The 21021-nt window shown below is 41.7% G+C and overlaps 2 protein-coding genes across 2 annotated transcripts; both read right to left on the bottom strand.

The window, feature by feature from the left end:
• Positions 1-353: 353 nt before the first annotated feature.
• Positions 354-11781, bottom strand: selenoo1 (selenoprotein O1). Its single transcript, XM_080760777.1, has 10 exons — positions 11380-11781; positions 8646-8948; positions 8250-8453; positions 7019-7196; positions 5658-5788; positions 4749-5026; positions 4241-4403; positions 3395-3580; positions 2862-3018; positions 354-2489 (listed from the first exon to the last, which is right to left on the bottom strand). Exons 1-10 carry the CDS (start codon positions 11643-11645, stop codon positions 2283-2285), a joined length of 2073 nt encoding a protein of 690 aa, XP_080616903.1. The 5' UTR covers positions 11646-11781; the 3' UTR covers positions 354-2282.
• A 670-nt stretch (positions 11782-12451) lies between these two features.
• trabd (TraB domain containing) lies at positions 12452-20779 on the bottom strand. The gene is made up of 10 exons (XM_080761321.1): positions 20709-20779; positions 20328-20362; positions 19883-19961; positions 19304-19470; positions 18469-18609; positions 17347-17457; positions 16707-16846; positions 16186-16358; positions 15533-15629; positions 12452-15197 (listed from the first exon to the last, which is right to left on the bottom strand). Exons 2-10 carry the CDS (start codon positions 20352-20354, stop codon positions 15026-15028), a joined length of 1107 nt encoding a protein of 368 aa, XP_080617447.1. The 5' UTR covers positions 20355-20362; positions 20709-20779; the 3' UTR covers positions 12452-15025.
• Between the last annotated feature and the right edge of the window lie 242 nt (positions 20780-21021).

Here is a 21021-nt window from a genome sequence, read left to right as displayed (position 1 = left end):
GGAATATCAGAAATTCCATTAAGCAAAATTTTATATCAACTTAAAAGCATGAAAAAGTATTACAAAAATGTCTGTCTTCTTCAGGTATGTGACTGGGTAGTGTCTGGGGCTTTCTTGCTGTGACTTGTAGGCTACAGTAAGACATGGTGTGTAGACATTCCATACAAAAGCAACTGACTGACAGCATATTTATATAAACATGACCTTCAGGAATCAGGATGGAGAAAACTAGTGTGATTTGAGTCTGGCTTATTAGCCAGGCTAGGGGAAAACATTCAACAACAACAATTCCTGGTGAGTCAAAAGGTTTTCCACAAATTGAAGAAGAAAAGTTGGTCTTTCTATGAGTATCTTTGTATTTTTGGTTACATGATCAATCACATTATGCAACAGAAACACAGCCTTTATGCATAAAACACGAGGAAAGCTCTGTGAACAAGATTTGTATAATAACAGCTCAACACATTTATTCAACATCTCATGTTCATACTAAGATTCTTGCTTGATGGGTGTGAAAGGAATAACACTAATGTGAGGTGAGGTTATGACCAAATGATCAGTCACTCTAGGACCTAAACTAGAGTCTAGGTCACTGGTTCCCAAACACTGGGTCGAGACCCATTTGTGGGTCGCAGATCCATTTCTCAGTCACCTGTTAATATTGCTTTATTTTTTTGTTTCCTGACAGTCATTACCGTAGTTTAAAAGATTTTCATCAAATGTCCACAAAAAAACTTATTTTCATGATTTGAAAACAAATTCAAGAAGCATTTCGCAAAATTTGTGTACAGAAAATAGCCAATCTACAAGCTCACAACGCAGCGCAAAGCCACACATTGTGAGCTTGTAGATCTGCTATTTTCACTAGTTTGGGTCCTGAAACGTCTTAATTTCTCTTTTGGGTCTTGAGCTAAAAGGTTTGGGAACCACTGCTCCACGTCATGAAATAATGTTAGTGAATTAATGTGAATATAGTATTTTTCCCTTCATAAGAATAATTCAAAGAATCACGTTTATAAGAGCATTCATTTAAAAAATGATTAAATCTTAAAAAGGCTTACTATTATTTCGATTTGATGAGTTCAGTGTCAACTACAATCCATTCAGTTACATATGATGGGAGATAACGTTTTAATTAATATACACAATGTGTTCTAGTGTGAACCCAGCAACTGCTACGTCAACACTAAAATATTTCCTCCCGTTTCGATTATTAACTGTGCGTGTTAATTGCGGCTTACTCTATCGAGTACAAACATTCCCTTTCATTCTAATACCCCCCAACAAATGAAACGCAGTCAGAAGCTCAACTCTCACGCACATTCAATTATTTGGTATACTATCGTCATCATCAGGCAATCCAGTTAGTTCTCCATGGTTATTCAAACACAGACAGGTCATTGTAGGACTGGTTGTCTGGGTCATCATCAATAGGCAGCACAAACCCAAAGCCCAGAGAGAGAACCGGATCAGGACAGCAAATAAAGTTTATATTGACGCTTCCGGGCAAAAACCAACTATCTCTATTTTTAAACTTTTCTTTAATAAATCAGTGCTATTGAACACCATTTACAACCAACATCTGTGTGTTTACTGTGTTAGGTTTTTTGTTTCTTCCGTCCGTAATTCTAATCAATGATGGACAAAACAACCATATCCACAATAATGGTCAAAAACCTCCTAACTCCACTTGAGCTGTATTTGAGTAAAGTGATGATAATATCATTCAAGTACCGTACCAACTTTGATGAGGCAGAGTTGTGTTGTTTTAAAACATGGTCTTTTTCATTTCCTAAAGAGTTTATATTTTGGACACAATTGGTTTTTGCCCGACAGCAGATATACGTATAATATATGTGAAATGCATACATTCTAATTATGCCTTTTTTTCCCTTTGCCATTTCCCTGAACACATTCTCTCCTCTTTTGGCTTAGAGAATGCTTGCCTATGGAGTGTATTGCCTGCCTCGTGCTTGCCTTCCATGCACTGCCTGCTAAAGTAACAGAGAGAGTTTACAATTGTACTGTGTGTGTGTGTGTGTGTGTGTGTGTGTGTGTGTGTGTGTGTGTGTGTGTGTGTGTGTGTGTGTGTGTGTGCACGCAAGTAAAGAGATCTGAGGAAAAAGAAAAGACCAATGTTCAATTTACTGTCACACACTGAAAATAGCCTAATATTTTCGGAGCATGAAAACTGGCTTGCAACTAGATATAAATCCTGCACAATAAACTCTCTCTATCACTTTAGGTAGGCCAGCGATAAGTCAAGGAAGGCCTTACGAAGATCAGCTGACGCAGATGGCGTTCGCTTCAGCAGGGGGTCTGCTGGTATATGGAAGAGGGACTCTCATGGATGAAGAGGTTGCTTCCTCCAGCTGTCCCTCCTCTCTCTCTGCCTGCTCCTCGACACCTCCTCCACCCACCCATAAAGGCTCCTCTAGACCTGGGTGGGAGGAGAACGGCTTCTCCAGAACCTGCAGGACCCGTCGGACCTTCCGAAGGCACAAGAAAAGCAAACAAGCAGTTAAAAATAAATAAACTAAACCTGAAAAGTGGGGGGGAAAAGCACAACTAGCATACGTGAAAAGGGGATTGTGTCCAGCATGGATGAGGGAGCATTCTAAAATTATCATGAATTGACAAGGTGCAGCATATGCTCATACTTGCAGAAACATTTTCTGAAGAAAAACATATCAGCAAATTCACAGGACAAAATGTACACCAACATTCGAATATGAATAAACAAGACAGTGAAAAGTTTGTAGTGGTTCACTGTGTATACACATAGCCGCATGAAACGAGCTATGATTGGCATAGCGTAATCCTAGCAAATATGAGAAAACAGTTGATGCTTGTATGCTGACCTCAGAGAAATCTCCACTCTCAGCAGCCTCAATTGCATTCTGGGCAATGTAGTTTCTGAGCACCACACATGGATTAGTGCCATCCATCACTCTCACCCTCTCCTCCTGCACTGCCTGAATGTTATCCTGGCCCTCCAGCTCCCGGGCCAGACGCTTCCTGTAGCACATGATAAAACAGGGAACTGAGTCAATGGAACAGCGCCACAGTCAACAGACCATTTCCTCTTCCAGTCTGTTAGGAGTTAAGACTGCAACTATCGATACGTGTCTTAGCTTCTACGAAACAGTTTAATTAAGCCATATTCTGTATCCCATCACACAATGATGCATCGGGACGAGTCGTGAGTTTGTAGATCTGCTATTCATTTTTTTCATTTTTGGAACCAATGATGACATGCCCAAAATGGGGATCAATCACCAATCTACTCATCTAGATTATACATTATACATTAATACATGATCGATTATTGATTATATATTTTGTATTTTAAATCGTATAGTTCGATTAACTGTTGTCTGCCCCTCTTCCCCACCTGTATGAGCTGATCCACTGGGTCCAGTCCTCTGCCAGTTTGCTGGTCAGATCTTCCTGACTGTTCTCCAGCAGCTCCTTAAATTTGCTGAGTTTCTCCAGCTGCCTGGCCAGGGTTGTCCTGTCTGAGATCATCTGAAAGAGGGCTGGGTTGCTCTGGGCCATTGACATCAACATTGCCAGCTCACTGGCAAGAGGAGAGATGGTGGGAAAAGTGATGCATTTAGTCTATTTAGTCTTTTAATTAAACATGTGCTATCTTGACAGGACAGTGAACACTATGCAAGTTTATTTTAATTAAAAAAACATTGACATTGTAAAGGAAATACAAGGAATAAAAGACAAGGTTAAGTGATCTGTGTGCTGCATCTGTGTATCCCATGCGAGCACTGACTATCCTACTGCTGAGCTAAGCCTGTTTGGGCAGGAAATATTGGAAATCATAGAATGCACATTCACTGTGCCACAATATATATACACGATATCTCTGAAAAGGCAAATAGTGGATACATTGTATTACATACGATAATTTATCACCATATTGCCCACCAAAGGCTGTAAAAACACAACTGATGCCGTTTTGTGGTTCATTTCCTATGGAAAGGTATCGCACTCATGACCTAAAACATAGACCCGCCTTGAGAACAGCATTGGCCTGCACTCTCAACTTGAAACAATTTCAACTGTTGAACACAGCACTCATCAGTGTCACTTGGAGCTCTGCCAAACATTAGCAGTGAAGCAGAGGTTGGACCAGACAGAGGGGACTATCAACCATCCGTTTGTGTGGCAAACATATTGAGCACCTGAACAAACTTAATCTGTACTGGGTCATAGAGTCTCTCACCGTGGATCCATTGTGGGCTTGTTGGCAGCCTTCAGTTCCTCTAGGTGGGCACACTGCACCAACAAGAGATCTGTGGCCTGCTTGACAATGTCCTCCTCCACCTCACCTTCAGCGGGGCAGGGGATTTGACTGAGGCTTCGGAAGGTGTTGGAAAAGTCAGCTCCTGTTGGGGGAACAGGCAAAATGAACAGAATAAATATTGACAATCATTGTGTAATATCTGCTGCATGGTGCTGTTGTTACGTCTTAACAATTCCAAAACTAGTTTGGTCGCGCCCTCATTGATTTTAGGGAGCACTTGTTTTGGTTCGCTTAACATCCTGCAATTTAGAAATTGCCTCAAGGCCTTATTTTCAGGGGATTTTGGTAATTTTTGTAAATGAATTGTTTTGAGACACTGGCATAGTGTGTTGGAGGTGTCTCAGCTCAGCTGACTTGGAGCTCAACTGGTTTGGGAATCACAACGTGTAATGGTCTTGTAAAGCATTGCCATGCTAAAAACAATCACCTGTGTTATGCATGGTCTGCAGCAGCTCCCTAATCAGCACCTCATCCTCAGGCTCCTCTTTCGTCAACAGGCCCAACTTCTTCCTCATGTTCCGTAGGTAGAAGCCGTTATAGTGGTCCCCGTATTCAGCCACAACAGCCTTGGCCCTCTCTGGTGGCAGCTCGGGAGCCAGTGCCTCTGCCAGCTTCACCAGGTTCCACCTGCATATGTCTGGCTGGGCCTGGTACGTGTAGCGGCCCGAATTATCAGAGGAATTACAGATGAAATCTGGATCAAACCTGGGAGGGTGAAAGCAAAGCAAATCAAATTAACCACTCACAATTTGTTGTATGAGAGTCTGTAATTCTGCTATTTTGACACTTGTTTTTCCTGTCTTCAAAATGAACACCCGAACGCCCGGGGGTATATACTGTAGGACCATTAAATCAGGGTGCCCAGCGATTTGCAGCTACAGAGCGCATTTCAAGGTGTACCAGGCGCCATATTGGATGTAGCTGAAGTAGCTAGATGTAGCCAAAAGTTTCCAAAACACCCCCGAGGCGATCGGCAACAACGGGAGGTATGATTACTTCTAACGCGACTAGCGACCGCGATGGGCCGTCAAAATCATAATCTTTGGTTAGAATTGGACAGATGATTTAGATCAAGAGTTATTCACGTTTTAAGATTTTCGATCTCATCCACTAAAATGGGGGGGGGGACGTTTTGGATGACGTCCCAACCGGAAATGAGATTGAATGTTGCCCAACAGGCGCTCCCAGCCTGTGGAGCGGTGAGCTCGGTTATGATATCAATAAAGTTCCGTCCTGTGATTAATCTCTGTCCTGAGCGTTACTATTTGATAGGACGGAGACCTCCGTTTATGCCGCTCAGGGTGTCAACATAAGCACGGAGCAAACACACACAGACCTGTCCATAAAGCCAAACGGCCCATAGTCCAGTGTGAGTCCCAGGATGCTCATGTTGTCTGTGTTCAGGACTCCATGGCAGAAGCCTACACACTGCCACTGGGCCACAAGTCGAGCAGTGCGCTGCATCACCTGAAAGCAAGACACGAGAACTGTTATCACGCCTGTACCAAAAAATACAGACCCTGTATTTATCGTATATTTTATTTATTATAAAGAGAACTTTGTCTTTCTCTGTCTCTCTCACACGCACGCACACACACACAAATGCTATGGAAATGCCAGAGGTTTCTGTTCTCATTGCTAATATAATAATAAAACTTTATTTGTATAGCACCTTTCATGACATGAAATGCAGCTCAAAGTGCTTTACAGAAAAATGGAGAATAAAAGAAAAGCAAGGCAACAACATTAAAAAACAAGCAGTAATGCAATACAGTGAGGACATGAATAACAAAATAAAATAAAAAAAGATCAATTAAAAGCAATGTTGTAGAAGTGGGTCTTGAGCTGAGCTTTAAAAATGTCTACAGAGGCTGCCTGACGAAGGTACAGTGGGAGCTTGTTTCATGCTGACGGCCCGTAGAAGCAAAAAGCTGCTTCCCCGTATTTTTTAGTTGACTTTTTTTTTGGCAAAGCGAGCAGGCCAGCAGTGGAAGACCTTAGGGGGCGGTTTGGGACATATTTAGGCAGGCAGTCATGTAGGTAGGAAGGTGCGAGACCATTGAGAGCTTTATAGACAAGTAAAATAATTTAAAAATCAATCCTAAAAACAACCGGAAGCCAGTGCAGTGATGCCAAAACTAAAGTAATATGTTCTCTCATCTTAGTTCTAGTTAAAACTATGGTAACCTAATAATAGAAGGCCTATAGTGACTCAGCACATGAAGTCAGGCTGTCATTATACTGTAGCTGCTTTGGAAGATAACCATGGAAGCAAAATCCTAATGTTCTTGGCCATAAACAAAAAGGTCTGCCCTTGGGTGCTAAAAAGGGGAATGTCAAAGCTCTTTGAGTAAAACTGTGAAACCGATACACGTGACACAAATAGCCCTGTGTATACATTTTTTTTAAATTAATTAATCAAGAGTAGGCCTGGGCGCCTGGGCCGTGGCTCAGCGGTCCAGGCACCTTGGCTGGTAATCCAGTCTGGCAGTGTGCGACTCCCGATCCCGACGGCATTCACTGAATGTCACCCCCCCCCCATTTCCTGTCAGCCTACTGTCTGTCCCTCCATAAAAAATATAAAATAAAGGCTTATGTTTGACTCACTGGCTGAATGTTAATTGGAGTTCTCTTGGCTCTTTTTTTGTTGGTTATAGAAAGCTGGGATTTGCACCATTAGAGGAATCTGATATTTACCTCTCTGAAGAAAGCTACGTTCCTCTCCACCCTGTCCGGGAAGTCCTGCTGGATCTCAGGGTAGAACATCTCAATGACATAATCCATCATCTGGCCTCTGAGCTCATCGCGTCCATAGCTGGGCCCATGGCGGCCTGTAAGCTCATCAGGCGGCTTGAAAATCTCAAAGGATCCAAACCTGTATATTATAACAATGGTAAATGTTAATCTATATAGCGCTTTTATCCAAGGCGCTTCACATATTTTTATAGATACATTACCCATTCACACACACACATTCACACAGCGATCCATGCAAACCATGCAAGGCGCCACCAACCTGCACACCGGGAGCAATTAGGGGTTCAGAGACTTTCTCAAGGAGGACACTATTTACATACTAGCCCGTATCTAGACAATAATATCACTTGCTTTAAAAAAAAAAAAAAACTAGTTCTCCATAACAGTATAACTGCTGAAAGAGCAACTGTCTGGGTATGATGAATTGATATTTGTGCATGCTGTAGTGTATTGACTATGTAATTATAACATACGTAGGTGCTGTTTTTTCACATTATTTGAAATTTTTGATTTGTATTTTAGGTTATTCGATTTTTAGATTGCAATTGCATTTTGTTGATTTGAAGTTTATATTGAGGAGGGTATGCGCGTGACATCATCATCATACCTGCAAGTTATGCGGGAACGCCTACCGAGTGGCAAAAAACTACTTTATGGCCTAGACAGCCCATACATCCAAACAGAAAAGTCTTATCTGATTGGAACAACGTTAAACTCACTTGTCCACTCACTTTGCCAAACACTTTATGCATGCACATACCTAGCCTGGCTAATAAGCGGCCAGACTCAAATCACACTGTCGTCCGCCGGAAGGCAATTCTTTTTTGCCAACGGCTGATTCGCGTCTGGCTTTAGCCAGGCTAGCACATACCCTCTATTGTAAGAAGTAAAATATTTCAGGGCTTTTTTTATTCTTTTAATCCTGTGATCATGCTCAAAGCTGCATAAACAATTTCCAGCATTTAAAATTATCCGATTCCCTGTCTTATATCAATGAATAAACTGAATCTATTTCACCATAGTTACTGCTTACACAAGGATGCCCAGTTATACATACAAACTGAGTGCTTCTCTGTTCGGGCGTATGACTATATGGATGTATACCAGTGCCCAACTAGGGCACAGACGATATATCGGTTCTGCATATATATATACGACAGATGTCACTGACCTGAGGAAGGTGGGAGCAATGCGGAGGACTATAGAGCATCTCTCATGGCGGGGGTGTCCATCGTATCGAATATCCCGTATGACTCTGCTATCAGATGTCACCACAGAGCCTGCTCTAGTGGTGGGGATACCCAGGGCAAACATCGCCTCACTGCACAGAAACTCCCTGATGCTGGAACGCAGCACCTTACGACCATCAGCTGATCTAGAGATAGGAGAAGGACAAATCAAAGTGTTATTTAACTGTGGAACAATGGATCCTTAAGTTAAAGGGCCCCAAAGGAACCTAGGTCCTTGTTACTCTGAGAGTGAACGAATGGGTCCATTTTGGTTACATTTGTATTTTGCACACAGTTAATCTACTTTTTTTCAAAAAGTAGTGCACAACTTGTCGCACCTGGAATAAGGCGTCAGTCCAGCGCCCTTCACCTGCATCTCCCAACGGCCACTCGGGTTTCCCTGCAATAGTTCTGGGTTCTGATGAGCAGGAACCTTCACCTCCCCCAGGTAACAAGCCGCTCCGTCGCCCAGTTGCCCGGCAAAGTGTCCGAACTGGTGTCCACAGTAGCAGTGGGCCGCTGGCTCCGAGCCTGGCATGATTTTGGAGCCGCTAAGATACCCCGGTGCAAGAAGATCGCTCAGCACCTCGTCCCCCTTGAGCCCCAGCAACGCCAGAGCTTCATTAGAGACTGCCACGAACCTTTGAGTTGACCAATGAGATTAAAATGTAATTTGAACAAGAATAACAAATTAAATTCTCAAAAGATAAACAATGACCAACACAAATTATATATTACATATCCAAAAACGAGTATACAGTATACGCTAATCTAAAGAGTAATGCTCATATATACATTTACAACTCATATAATTGCGAACGCAGTGATTGCGAACGCAATGAGCACTTACTATGAGACCTAGCAGATCATGTCTGTCTGTCTGTCTGTGTGTCCCCCTTTTGTGCCAATATATGGAGCTGAGTGATTTGTTTGTGATTGATGCAACACACTCCATATTTGGACGTATAGCTGCATTCGCTTCCCGCGTTTGCGCGTCTTACTTGTATTTGCGAACGCAGTGAGCACTTACTATGAGACCTAGCAGATCATGTCTGTCTGTGTGTCTGTGTGTGTGTCTGTCCCGCTTTTGTGCCCATATATGGAGCTGAGTGATTTGTTTGTGATTGATGCAAGTGTCTGTCCCACTGTTACGTCACCATGACTCAGCCATAACCAATTAACCATATAAGGAGTCCCCAAAGCAGCTATACGTCCAAAACCCAAATATGTACGAGCTGCGTTTGCGCGTCTTACTCGTTCGTATACATTATTGCGAATGCAGTGAGCACTTACTATGAGACCTAGCAGATCATGTCTGTTGTGTGTCTGTGTGTGTGTCCGTGTGTGTGTCCCCCCTTTGTGCCCATATATGGAGCTGAGTGATTTGTTTGTGATTGATGCAACACACTCCATATTTGGACGTATAGCTGCTTTGGGGACTCCTTATATGGTTATATCGCTTCCCGCGTTTGCGCGTCTTACTGGTATACTCACCAGTAAGACGCGCAAACGCGGGAAGCGAACGCAGCTCGTACATATTTGGGTTTTTTTAAGATTTATTTTTAAGTTATTATTTTTTTAAGTTATGTTTTTAACTTATCCATAACCATATAAGGAGTCCCCAAAGCAGCTATACGTCCAAATATGTGTTGTTTGTGTTGTGTTGCATCAATCACAAACAAATCACTCAGCTCCATATATAGGCACAAAGGGGGGACACACGGACACACACACAGACAGACAGACAGACAGACAGACATGATCTGCTAGGTCTCATAGTAAGTGCTCACTGCATTCGCAATCACTGCGTTCGCAATAATACTGTATACAGTATCCATGGATGACCGAACAGTGGATGGGCAAACCTCTGATATCACGCGGGTTTCCGAGGCTAATGTCACCATGACTCAGCCATAGCCATATAGTTCCCAATGCTGCCCAAATATGGAGTGTGTTGTCTAACCGCAATGTGTCATCCCATGATGACACATTGGCAAACAAATCAGTCAGGGATCTCCATACATGGGCATAAAGGGACAAGATTGACATGACAGATAGCAGCCCGAACCTCTATCTATAAAATATACTATAAGGCTGCAAGATATATCGAAAACATACCTTCATCGAGGTATCATCATGCAAGGTATACATTTTGCGAGAGACGCTATTTATCGAGATAAATAAATGGCATATTATGTCTATTTGCCGATTGTGCAATCCTTTCGGCAAAACACTGTGGAGTGGAGATGGAAGTATAAATCAAGTTGAGCATAACTTGCTTGCTCAACTTAACATTTTCTGTTTATATCAAGTACTTCACATTAGCGCCTCATCAAAACTACTTCTCCCCAAATCCAAAAGGACAATTTTATTTTCCATCCTGAATGGCAGCAGGCCTAATTATTACTAGTTATTATTGCATTTAGTTGCAATAAATGCAACTGAAAGTCCAAGTTCAGAGGCATTGCTTTTTGTTAGGCTAGAATAGATATTCGTTTTACATATTGAATTAATATGTCTTTAGTTTACTAAACTTAACCTTAAGCAAAAATACATTAAAGCTATATACTTACAAGTCATATCGTTATTGAAATATTCAACATTATCGAATATCGCATGCTTCCCTAATATCATGCAGCCTTACTATACTGACTTATATAGATACATTTCATACACACATACTGTATAATTGTATTGTGTATAACACACACACACACACACACACACACACTTTTGTCAGTGGTTCTTGGGGTGCCCAGCTATATAAGGCAATATAGCATCAATATAATTAAGTACTACTAGTCTAACCCTATTTTATACTTTGGCTATTAAAAAATAGTGATGCCACACGTTGTGAGGGAGGTTGTAGATCAGGAGTAGGCTACGCAGGTAGACCACATGACATTCCCCTAAAAATGACTGTACCCAGTCCCATTCTGCAATCTGTTATTACAATTTTCAATCAATCAGTGACATAATTACTTAATCATACTACATACTCAGACTTAGACACTAGAGCTTATTATAAAATAAATATAATCATATTTCATAGCCTATTCCTCCTTTCTCCACCTGGGTTTGGTGACAGGCTGTGGCACCACCCTGGAGAAACAGGCTCCCTTCACGCTGCGGACGCCGGGCTCCGTGCAGGGATCCACGGGCAGCTTCTTCAGAACAACGTTGTCAAAGTCCAGCCGCTCCAGAGACGAACGACCTACAACCAGTCCCATCACGCCGTCCATCACCACACCTCCACCGCACAACAGTCTGATCACAGTACCGGAGCAAGTGCAACCACCAAACACCCGTGAGAGAAGACGCGGTCCGAATGAAGCCATTCAATACATGACATCCGTGTAGTTACTGCGACGGCCGCTGCATGATATCATTATGATTTAATAAGCCAAACTTTCAGTTTCATAACATGCCTTGTACAACAGCGGATGTTTGGCAACTTGGATTTGCTGTTGCATCATTATTTGTCCGGCTGGAAACAATGACAAGAGCGGAACGACTTTAACGTGACACTGACACCCACGGAGTAACTCACTAAAGTTAATATTGCCACATTAATATTATCAAATCAATTAATGTCATGAATTGATCGTTTACATAATGATGGAAATTAATGATGTGACATGACATTGGGATGTGCTTTTGGCGGAAAGTCTGGTGCATGACGCAATGTTAACTCAAAAATGCACTAAGCAAGTACTAAAGAAAACAAATAGAACTACCTGGTGAAATAAGAGGTCAAGGTCAACCAAAAAAGCCATCTGAGGCAATTATTTAGAGAAACGAATACTGATTTGACCAATCTCTCTCTCTCTCTCAATCTTAATTATCCAAGTTAATCCAAATGCAATTTACTCACCTATAAATACCTCTAGCTTCATGCACTCAAACCACTTTATTTCAGAACTGAGAATTGTTAACTCACTGTGTTCAAACTAAGTCCATGAATACTTCTCACACCTCAATATTAAATTGTCAACTTTTTCCATAATGTTAAACATTTAATACATTTGGAAAATGGTCTGAAGCAGCCTAATGATCTAAAATAAACATGATTTGAACATGCACGGTACTACGGTAGGCCTATTATTGGCAGAACTAAATTTACCCTTTAACTTCTTATGCCCCAAATGACTGGCTAGCCCCGTTTTGTAGCAATTGTAGAAATATTACAGGCCTTCAATGAAAAATGTTCAAGCATGTTCAAATCATGAATACTTTACATTTACTTCAGAATATTAAAGAAGTGGTGATCCCCCTCTTTAAATGTGATGTCACTATATCACTGTCATTTCGATTGGTTTTTTTGAGAAACCAAGAATACACAGGGAAGATATATTTGAATACTCTAACCACACCTGGGGGTCTATTAGAGTAATGCATAACTTACGCAGAGTCCATAGACACATGATACAAAACAGAAAAAGTACAAAAATCACAGCACTCCATCTTTAACAAATTCTTAAATGTTGTTTACATTTTGTAAGGCAATTTAACATTGAGGTGGTGGTTGGCCACTCTTCCAGTTACTGCTAAAAGTACCCCTCCCAAATTAAGAAACAATGTACCAGGAATGTCAACAAATCATGTTTCACCATGAACAGATACTGCTATTAGACCATACAGTACAGCTCAATGTTGTTCTCAGTTGGATATCTATTTGTCAAAGGCAGCATGTGTAGAAGTCCAGATTTATACTCGTACAATGAAGTTGTGCTCCAAAAAAGATCAGATCTATGCAACGCGTGGCGACTGGTGAGCTTGTTCTATATTTAGCATGCGACACCATCGTATGATGGAGCATAGATTAGATATAAGGCTATACTTCCAAGACCTGATCCATTTTCTAACGATCATGGTGAATTTCCTTCCAGAAAAAGCGTCCCGAGTAATATGTCAGGTACAAGCTTGAGCTTCATATGTAAAATGGAGACCGTTCAGTTGTATCTTTCAACAGCCCAATAACTCAACTAAATCCCTCCTGTCCAGTCTTTTATAAATGGATATCTTGACAAGGTGCATAACTGCATATCTTCTAATGTCCAGTATGGACCATTAGTCAAGAGTTAGACATGTGTTTAAAGCATACATTTGAATGTTGCTCTTTAGTCTTAGCGAAAGGGACCTGAGTTGCAACTGTACTTGGACCACTTCTTTCCATCTACACCAAATCTCTTACCCCAAAATTGACAAACTACAAGCATTGATCTATTTTTGGCAAATGTTTACCCCCAGAATAGGGATGCTGGGGTTGAAGTGGTTAAAAGAGGTCTTGTATCAAATGTACAATATGCTTACAAAGTTAACTGCTGGTCCTGAGGCACGTTCAAGCCAACCGCATGTCAAGTTTCAGCTCAGAGGGTGCTGAGAGACCAGGATACCATTTCAGTTCACAATGGGGGAGGCAGCACATTACTAAACTTCCATACACACACGCCAAAAGTATGGAAAACTTCATTAAAAATAGCAATGTATTACATACAGTATCTACATATCCAATTTAGGAATAGGCCTATGTATAAATGCATATGCACTTTGCCTTTTCAGCATGAGCCCTTATGTCTGAGTCAGACTTAGTTGCACCAAAAATAGCAGAACATAGTCATTGACATAGTCATTGACATAGTCTCTCGAGCCAAACTGTTGACTCCCACACAGCTATATAGCATTCAGAGATTGTAGAATAGTTGTCTGGCTATTGAGACCAACAAGCTCACAACATTGCAGCACATGCGCTTGTAGATCTGCCATGTTTGGTGCAGGACATTATGCACAACTAAGTACAAGTCAGGCTTTAGAAATGCAATATGAGGCACTTGTCTGTTGTGGCAAGCAAGACAGCGCATAGAGGAAATGAATGACTGTTATGTTAATCTTGTTGGTGGCCTAGAAATAATATATTACTTTAAAAAAATTGAGAGAAACTACAGTACATTAATTTCCCAACAAATAAATGCAAAATTAAACAGGTTGGCACTTTTACCAGGGTTATAAAACATGTATAGGCTACTACAAAAAAAAGGAACCTTTTCTAAAGCACAGGGCTCGATTCAAGATCAGGGGACAACGATTGCACGATTATGCATATTTTAGTATCTTATCAAATGTCACTCTTCTACCCAATAAAGTGCTGCATACTGAATGAGCCAATGAGTAAACAGTAAACCTTTGGTTGGTGCCGTATCCAAGGATCTACAAAACAAAACCTTTAGAAAGGTGGGCCTCTCGGAAATCATCTGTCTGATTAGGCTGCGTCTTTCAAGGCGATACCTCAAGAAGCCACAAGATGGAACTCAAAGCAAACCTCATGTCATGTAAAACGTGTGCCTCTTACTGAGTCATGATGAGTCGTCTTAAAAATGTTCAAGTCATTACAAGGAATGTGGGGGATATATGTAAAGAATTATTAGCATTTGTAAACATTACAAAACCAAAGCGCAAAAAAAAGGGTTTTGCAGGTACAAAATAATGAATTAAAAAGAAAGCAGAGTACTGTCATGGTTTCTTTGCCAGTACTGCCCTGCCGTGTGAACAGGGACACGGATAGGAGGCGGGAGGAGGTTCTTGAGGTCCTTGTTAGTTCATCCACCCCAACCCTCCCCGCCCTCCTGTCGTTAAGGCCATTGGTGATAAATGCATTGTTTTAATATTCAGAGGGTCTCGTCACAGACGTAGGTGGTCAGGGGAAATTAAGGAGTCACGGTCAAGCAGCGGGTGGTTGCAGATTCTCCAGTAGAGACTGGACAGCAGGTATAGACAGCAGCGCCCTGCCAATGCTTCCTCCAGCACGGTAGCAGGCATACCCCAGCAATCCCATCATGCCACCCTTGAGGACCGTGCGTAAAACCCAGCCGAAGCGCGACGGAGGCGCAACACTGAGGAAGAAAGAGAAAGAGACAGAAAGATGCTGTAATTTTTTTTTACTGATTTGAGTGCCCCTCCAACTGTTGGTGTATGCGCACCAATTTGTCCTAACACAGACATTAATTGCGTAACAAACATTGAAGACGAAGGTGAGGATGCAAATTCTTATTGGCTGGAATGAGATGATGTACAATGATAAGATCACCCCTCACAGGTGTGATTTTTATTAATGAATCGATATGGACAATCTAATTATCGACTAAATCAATTAGTCTGAGTAACCACTTAAGACCTATATGTCGCACAACATTATCACACAAACATCTTTGTGATGTATCAAACGTACCTCATAATCTCTTCAATGTTGAGTGACTTGTCCCAATTCTTTTCTATGCCAGGGACATGACCCATTCCTACGACTCCCACCACCACAGCAGGCACTTCTGTAAAGGTAAACAAAGTATTGCCACAAGAGAAAAAAAAATCTCATGCCCCCAGGGCTCGAACAAGGTCACAGTCAAAATTGATCAATTAATCACTTTCAATTTGCTGTCTCAATTTTGAGCATTATCATGACATTACATTATAAGTGAACATTTCCCCCCCCAAAAAAATCTACAAGCACAGAATGGGTGCTTCCAGACAGTGGAGTCACGAAGATGCCAAAAGAAGACCCGAGCGGTAGGCGTCTCTTCCGGGTTTGAGACGCGGAAACTCTTTGCTGCGTGGGTGGAGCTTCATTTCCATCCACCAGGGTCTAAAAACCCGGAAGAGACGCCTGCCGCTAGCGGCTTTTGGCATCTTCGTGACTCCACTGTCTGGATGCAGTGACAGTGTTCCAGTGTTCGAATGTCCCAAGGTTGTGCGGGAAGGGCTTGAACCATCAGGTGTGTTTAATTTGTCATTTGTAAAACAAAACATCCAAGCAAATACTTCAAATATAAATAGTACACAAGGAGAAATTGTGAATAAGTTATATATATAATAAGCAATACGCACTCTGGGCGTTAGGGGGCGCCTCCACACAGCGTGCAGCCTGGCGTAGAGTGTGTGTGAGGTAGACATCTCTCTCAGCCACAATGGTCTGGTGGAGAGCAGGGAACTCTCCGATCATCTCTGACATGGTCTGCTCCAGTAGATCCTTCTGTTTGCACTTCTCTACGTCCTCTTTGCTGAAACGCAGAATCCAGAGAAAATAGAAAAACAGCGTTAAGAGTGTACAAATGGACCCCCGAGTCAAGTAAACATAGAATGACAGGACATGGCATATCTGTTGATCTTTTCATGATTAAATGCAAATAAAGCAAATCTCTTAAAATAAATAAACCAGGCTTTGCCGTTGTTGTTAGCTTACAATGTAAAAGTTTCTGAAATGAATGCCATACTTCTTCATAATTTCACTATTAAAACACTACTTTAAAATTTAAAAAAAAAACTGTATTGGACATACAAGGTTTCCACCCGACACGGCCGACAGGGGGAAAAAAAATCCCCTTTCTCAAAGGATGTAATGTTGATACCTGATGGGGTCAGAAAGGAAGCAGAGTCCCCAGGCCAGACGTGCCTTCTGCCACAGGCTGAGAGCGGCGATGGCCCTCTTGAACGTCACAGGTATGGGCCTGTCCCCCAGGTGAAACTTACAAAAGGGCACCCGTCCAGCCTTTATAGGATGAAAAAGCTGCGAGCATTACACTTAGGTATGCAATGTGTGGTCCAAACATCTTTTTAGTTTATTTTCATCCATAGTAGAATAAAATTAAACAATTGTTCATATCATTATAGCACAGCATATGTGTCATCTTTTTGGTAATCTCTCAAAACAGATTCTGCTGTTAGCACCACTGCACAACACAGGAGGAAGCAGATTAAAAAGGAGAGGAGCCAGATCTTGTTCCCATTTTAGACATAAGAGCATTTTTTTAATGCATTTCCAAATTGTCACACATTGAGTGTGTGTGTGTGTGTGTGTGCAACACTGTGACCTTATCTCCATTGTGTAATAGCTGATTATGTGGTGGTTGGTGGGGTAGGTGGAAGATGGTGAGCAAGCTATTTGTGTATATATGTATGCAATTGTATATCCATTTGTATCTGTGTACTATATGTTTTGTGTATTTGTGTACAGTATGCTTTTTTGTATTTCGTGCGTGCATGTGTCACCTCTTTGAAAGCCTCCCTGAACTCTCCTCCAGGAGCCATGCCCAGTTGCTCTGTGATGTGAGCTGAAACTTTTAGCAGCAGGATCTGCATCAGGCCAGACATCAACCCGTTCTGATAAATACACAGGAGACAAAGGTTCAACGTCAATCCATCAAACCTGCAATTTCACCGCAAAAACGTCCAGTGTTCAATTTCATACTATGATAATAAGACAAGAGTGATGAGTTGAGAATTTCCTTAATTCCAAGCCCTCGTACTGATACTTAAGGAGAACCGGGGAGACAAGTCTTTGTCATTCACATTCATTAGTTAAATCTGCAGCATACTTCTTGCCAAAACAATGTTCAGCTAGATAAGAAAAATGACATATTTGCAGAAAAACAAACACACTGCATTGCCGAAGTTAGTTTTTGAGTTCATTGAGGTGGACCTTTCACTTCCGGTTTTATCGGTTTCCTAGCAACCTAGAGCCATTCATATGTTGGTGAAGATCTAACATAATCAATGAAAACCCTGTAATGACATATGGGGGCGTTATTGGCAGTTAAGTGTTGGATTTGAAATTACGTCCAGGGACGTCATTGGTGGGGCATTTAATTAATTGAGAGAGATAGCACACACTTTGTCCAGTAGCAAAAAAGATAACTGATTTGATTTCGGCAGGCTGAAAAATGTTTGACTTCTTTTGAGGTATGCTGCCAGCTCTACTGTAGCCGACATGCTCCGTTTGCTTCAAGCGAAATAGTGCTCTATTCAGCGTCTTTACATCGGCATAATTGATTGCATTGCTCAAGACAGTTGTGTCGTGTGACTCGTGTCTGGTGTGAACACACCTTTAGGCACAAAACTGTATTTGGTATCAGCAAACAAAGCACCATCTTATCTGTCATCTCATCAATATTTATTGAACTAACGGCTGTTGTTCTCCAGTGTTGCTTCACACTACAGGATAAGAGCCGTTATTGTACATAACATACAGCCTCTGCACAGTAAAATCCTCAGTATGTATGTATGGTTACTTACACAGTCCACTTGATTACATTTGTACCCACCTCAGTTACAAATGAATACTGGGTGTGTTCATTCCTCCATGACCTCATCACACCCTCTGGTAAAACTGACCTGTTTGATAGCCTGCTGCACCTTTTCCAAGTTGATGTCCTTGGCTTCCTTCAGCAATGTACTCTCATCCATCTTCAGCATGGACACTCTGTACTGGCAGAGCTCCACCACCACTACGTCTGGCTGCACCGCACGGATCGTCTAGGAGAGGGGACGGTGTTTAGATCTCCATTAGTCCAATGAATACTATAAATGTAGTATTTATTTGTTACTTAGTGTGCAGCACTTCAACACTGTTGTTTTTAAATGAGCTCTATAAATAAAGTGGATTGGAATTAATTACAAGTCTGATTAATTAATAAAAAAGGAAGTCAGACGTCTCAGATCATCAAGCACGACTGGTCTAGTTCTTAACTAATTTGGAGCCACAGCGCCATCAGGTGCATTCAACAGCGAGGCTTCTTAAATTCTTAAATCCGCTATGTAACATGTCCCTCGATTGTCATTGAATCCACCCAAAACATACTTTTTGTAAGCGAAATACTATCGTTTAAATAAATCATACACAAACCAAGCTTGTTTTTGGCCAAAAAAGAAGAATCCAAGATAATTATGTTCTAAGAAGCTGTGTCCCCATAGAAAGCATAAGCCTTTATTTTTTCCATTTCCGGTTTGAACCGTTATTTTTCACCGGATATATTCGGAAATAGGCGTCAAAAGGCAAACTCAGCGACAGGCGAGTTAAGTATAGACCTGCATGTAAGGGACTACAGAACTCTTGACGGACTGTATTTACACTGCACATTTAGACTCCAAGGTTTGTAGTTCTGTTGCCATGTTGTTCATACTTCATTCATATATATTGTTTTAGATGTTTAAAATAGAGGAGGCACACCATCGCAACGTCCTTTTTGCTGCTGTCGCTGAAGTGGGCGGTGCCCACCAGGTAGAGCACACTGCCGTCAGGGGCAGTCAGTTTGCTAACCGTCTCGGGGAGGTCAGGGTCAGTCTGGCGTCGCTGAGCTCGAACCTGCCACAGCAGCTCCACTGCTTCAGCATCAGCTTCCACACCAGGACAGAGAGACACAGTCAAGATAGGTCACACAACATGACACAGGACAGGGATTCTCAACCTGTTGAATTTCAAGGACCCCCAATTTGATATGCATTAGATTAGGCCATATACTCCCATTCGAAATCATTGTTTTTATTTATCTCCGAGACTCCAAACTACACGATAGAGTTAATTGAGTGTGCAAATGGAACCACGTTGACCCTTATGGGTTTATTTGGTTCCAGTTATATATTCTCAAGAGTTGCACACTCACAGTAACAGTGCAGTAGACCTGAGGAAATGACAAGGCAAACATTTGTTTTTTGTAAACGCATATTACAACATCTATGACGGAGCAGCTTATACTTTCAGGCTACACTGAAAAACAAGGCAATCGCTCAGATATAATGAGGAACTTACATAGTCCTGGGGGGAGGCTTGCAGGATGAATAGCCCATTCATCCTCTGATGGCTCTTCTGAAGGCCCGACAGACTCATCCTGTCAAAATGTGGTAATGTATAAGAACAACAAATCTTACACCACCATATGGTCAAAGATGATGATCTCCCTCTCCCAGTCAAACCGCATGACTCAAAAACACCATTTGCATACAATTGCTGCTCTACCGGTTGCTGGCAAGTGGCAACTCATGCATTTAATTGAGGATATATTCAATATTGTGCATACATCATGAGACTCTGAAAACACTTAAGTGCTTTTACAGCATGCATACACAAATATTATACAAAGTTATTCCCAACAGCCCAGTGAGGGGTACCAGCCACAGCAACTGTCAAAGCATCACAAACCCTAACACAACATGCATTGTTTTACACACACACACACACACACACACAAACACACCTCTGAGTTGTTGCCGTCCTGGTCCATGATGGAAGCTGCATTGGATGAAAGACACATCATCATTGTACAAGTGGAACCAAATGGACCCTATAATACCTATTTGTAACTCTGGGAGGGGCAGACGTGCATGGAACCAGGTGGACATCTGGCTCCATATGTACCCGTCTCAGAGTTAGGACTTTTAAACTACCGTGGTTGTGCTAGCAAGCCAAGCAAGGTGACCAAAATCATGACAGCTAACGCGTTGGTTAGCTAACATACTGCTAACACTATTGAGAAATACCTTCGAACAAAGTAAAGTACGTGTTTTCTTACCAAACACTGGCACGGTCAAAGACAAAGTGGTGCAATGTATTCATATATAAAACAAACATAACTTACAGAGCAAGAAGCCAGCCCGTCTGTCAGCCTGTGATCTCTCCCCAGTCCCCACTTGCTAGTAAGTACACGACTTGTCTCTGACAGCAGCCGCGGTGCATGCTGGTACTTGTAGTCACAGTCAGAAATGAAGCCAAAACCAAAAAATGAAATACCCAATGCTGGTTGGAAAGTACATTTACTCAAGTACGAACTCAACTTAAGGACAATTCTGTGGTACTTTTATTTCCTCCTTTTTTATATTCTTAAAACTTCTAATCCTTATCCACATATCTCAGAGGCTGATATTGTAACTTGTTTTCCTCCACTACAATTA

The sequence above is a fragment of the Protomyctophum bolini genome (genome assembly GCF_963924005.1).
Source record: "Protomyctophum bolini genome assembly, chromosome: 4".
Classification (NCBI taxonomy): Eukaryota; Metazoa; Chordata; class Actinopteri; order Myctophiformes; family Myctophidae; genus Protomyctophum; species Protomyctophum bolini.
Note: the sequence above shows the minus strand (reverse complement) of the source record. Positions and strands in the feature narration are given on the sequence as shown.

Coding starts and splice junctions, on each gene's coding strand:
- selenoo1 (XM_080760777.1), bottom strand. CDS start 11,645: ATGGCTTCATTCGGACCGCGTCTTCTCTCACGGGTGTTTGGTGGTTGC. Junction 8,454..8,645: donor GGACTGACGCCTTATTCCAG/GTGCGACAAGTT, acceptor TCCTATCTCTAG/ATCAGCTGATGGTCGTAAGG. Junction 3,019..3,394: donor CAGTGGATCAGCTCATACAG/GTGGGGAAGAGG, acceptor CATGTGCTACAG/GAAGCGTCTGGCCCGGGAGC.
- trabd (XM_080761321.1), bottom strand. CDS start 20,354: ATGGACCAGGACGGCAACAACTCAGAG. Junction 17,458..18,468: donor TGCAGCAGGCTATCAAACAG/GTCAGTTTTACC, acceptor TGTATTTATCAG/AACGGGTTGATGTCTGGCCT. Junction 16,847..17,346: donor TCAGGGAGGCTTTCAAAGAG/GTGACACATGCA, acceptor CATCCTATAAAG/GCTGGACGGGTGCCCTTTTG.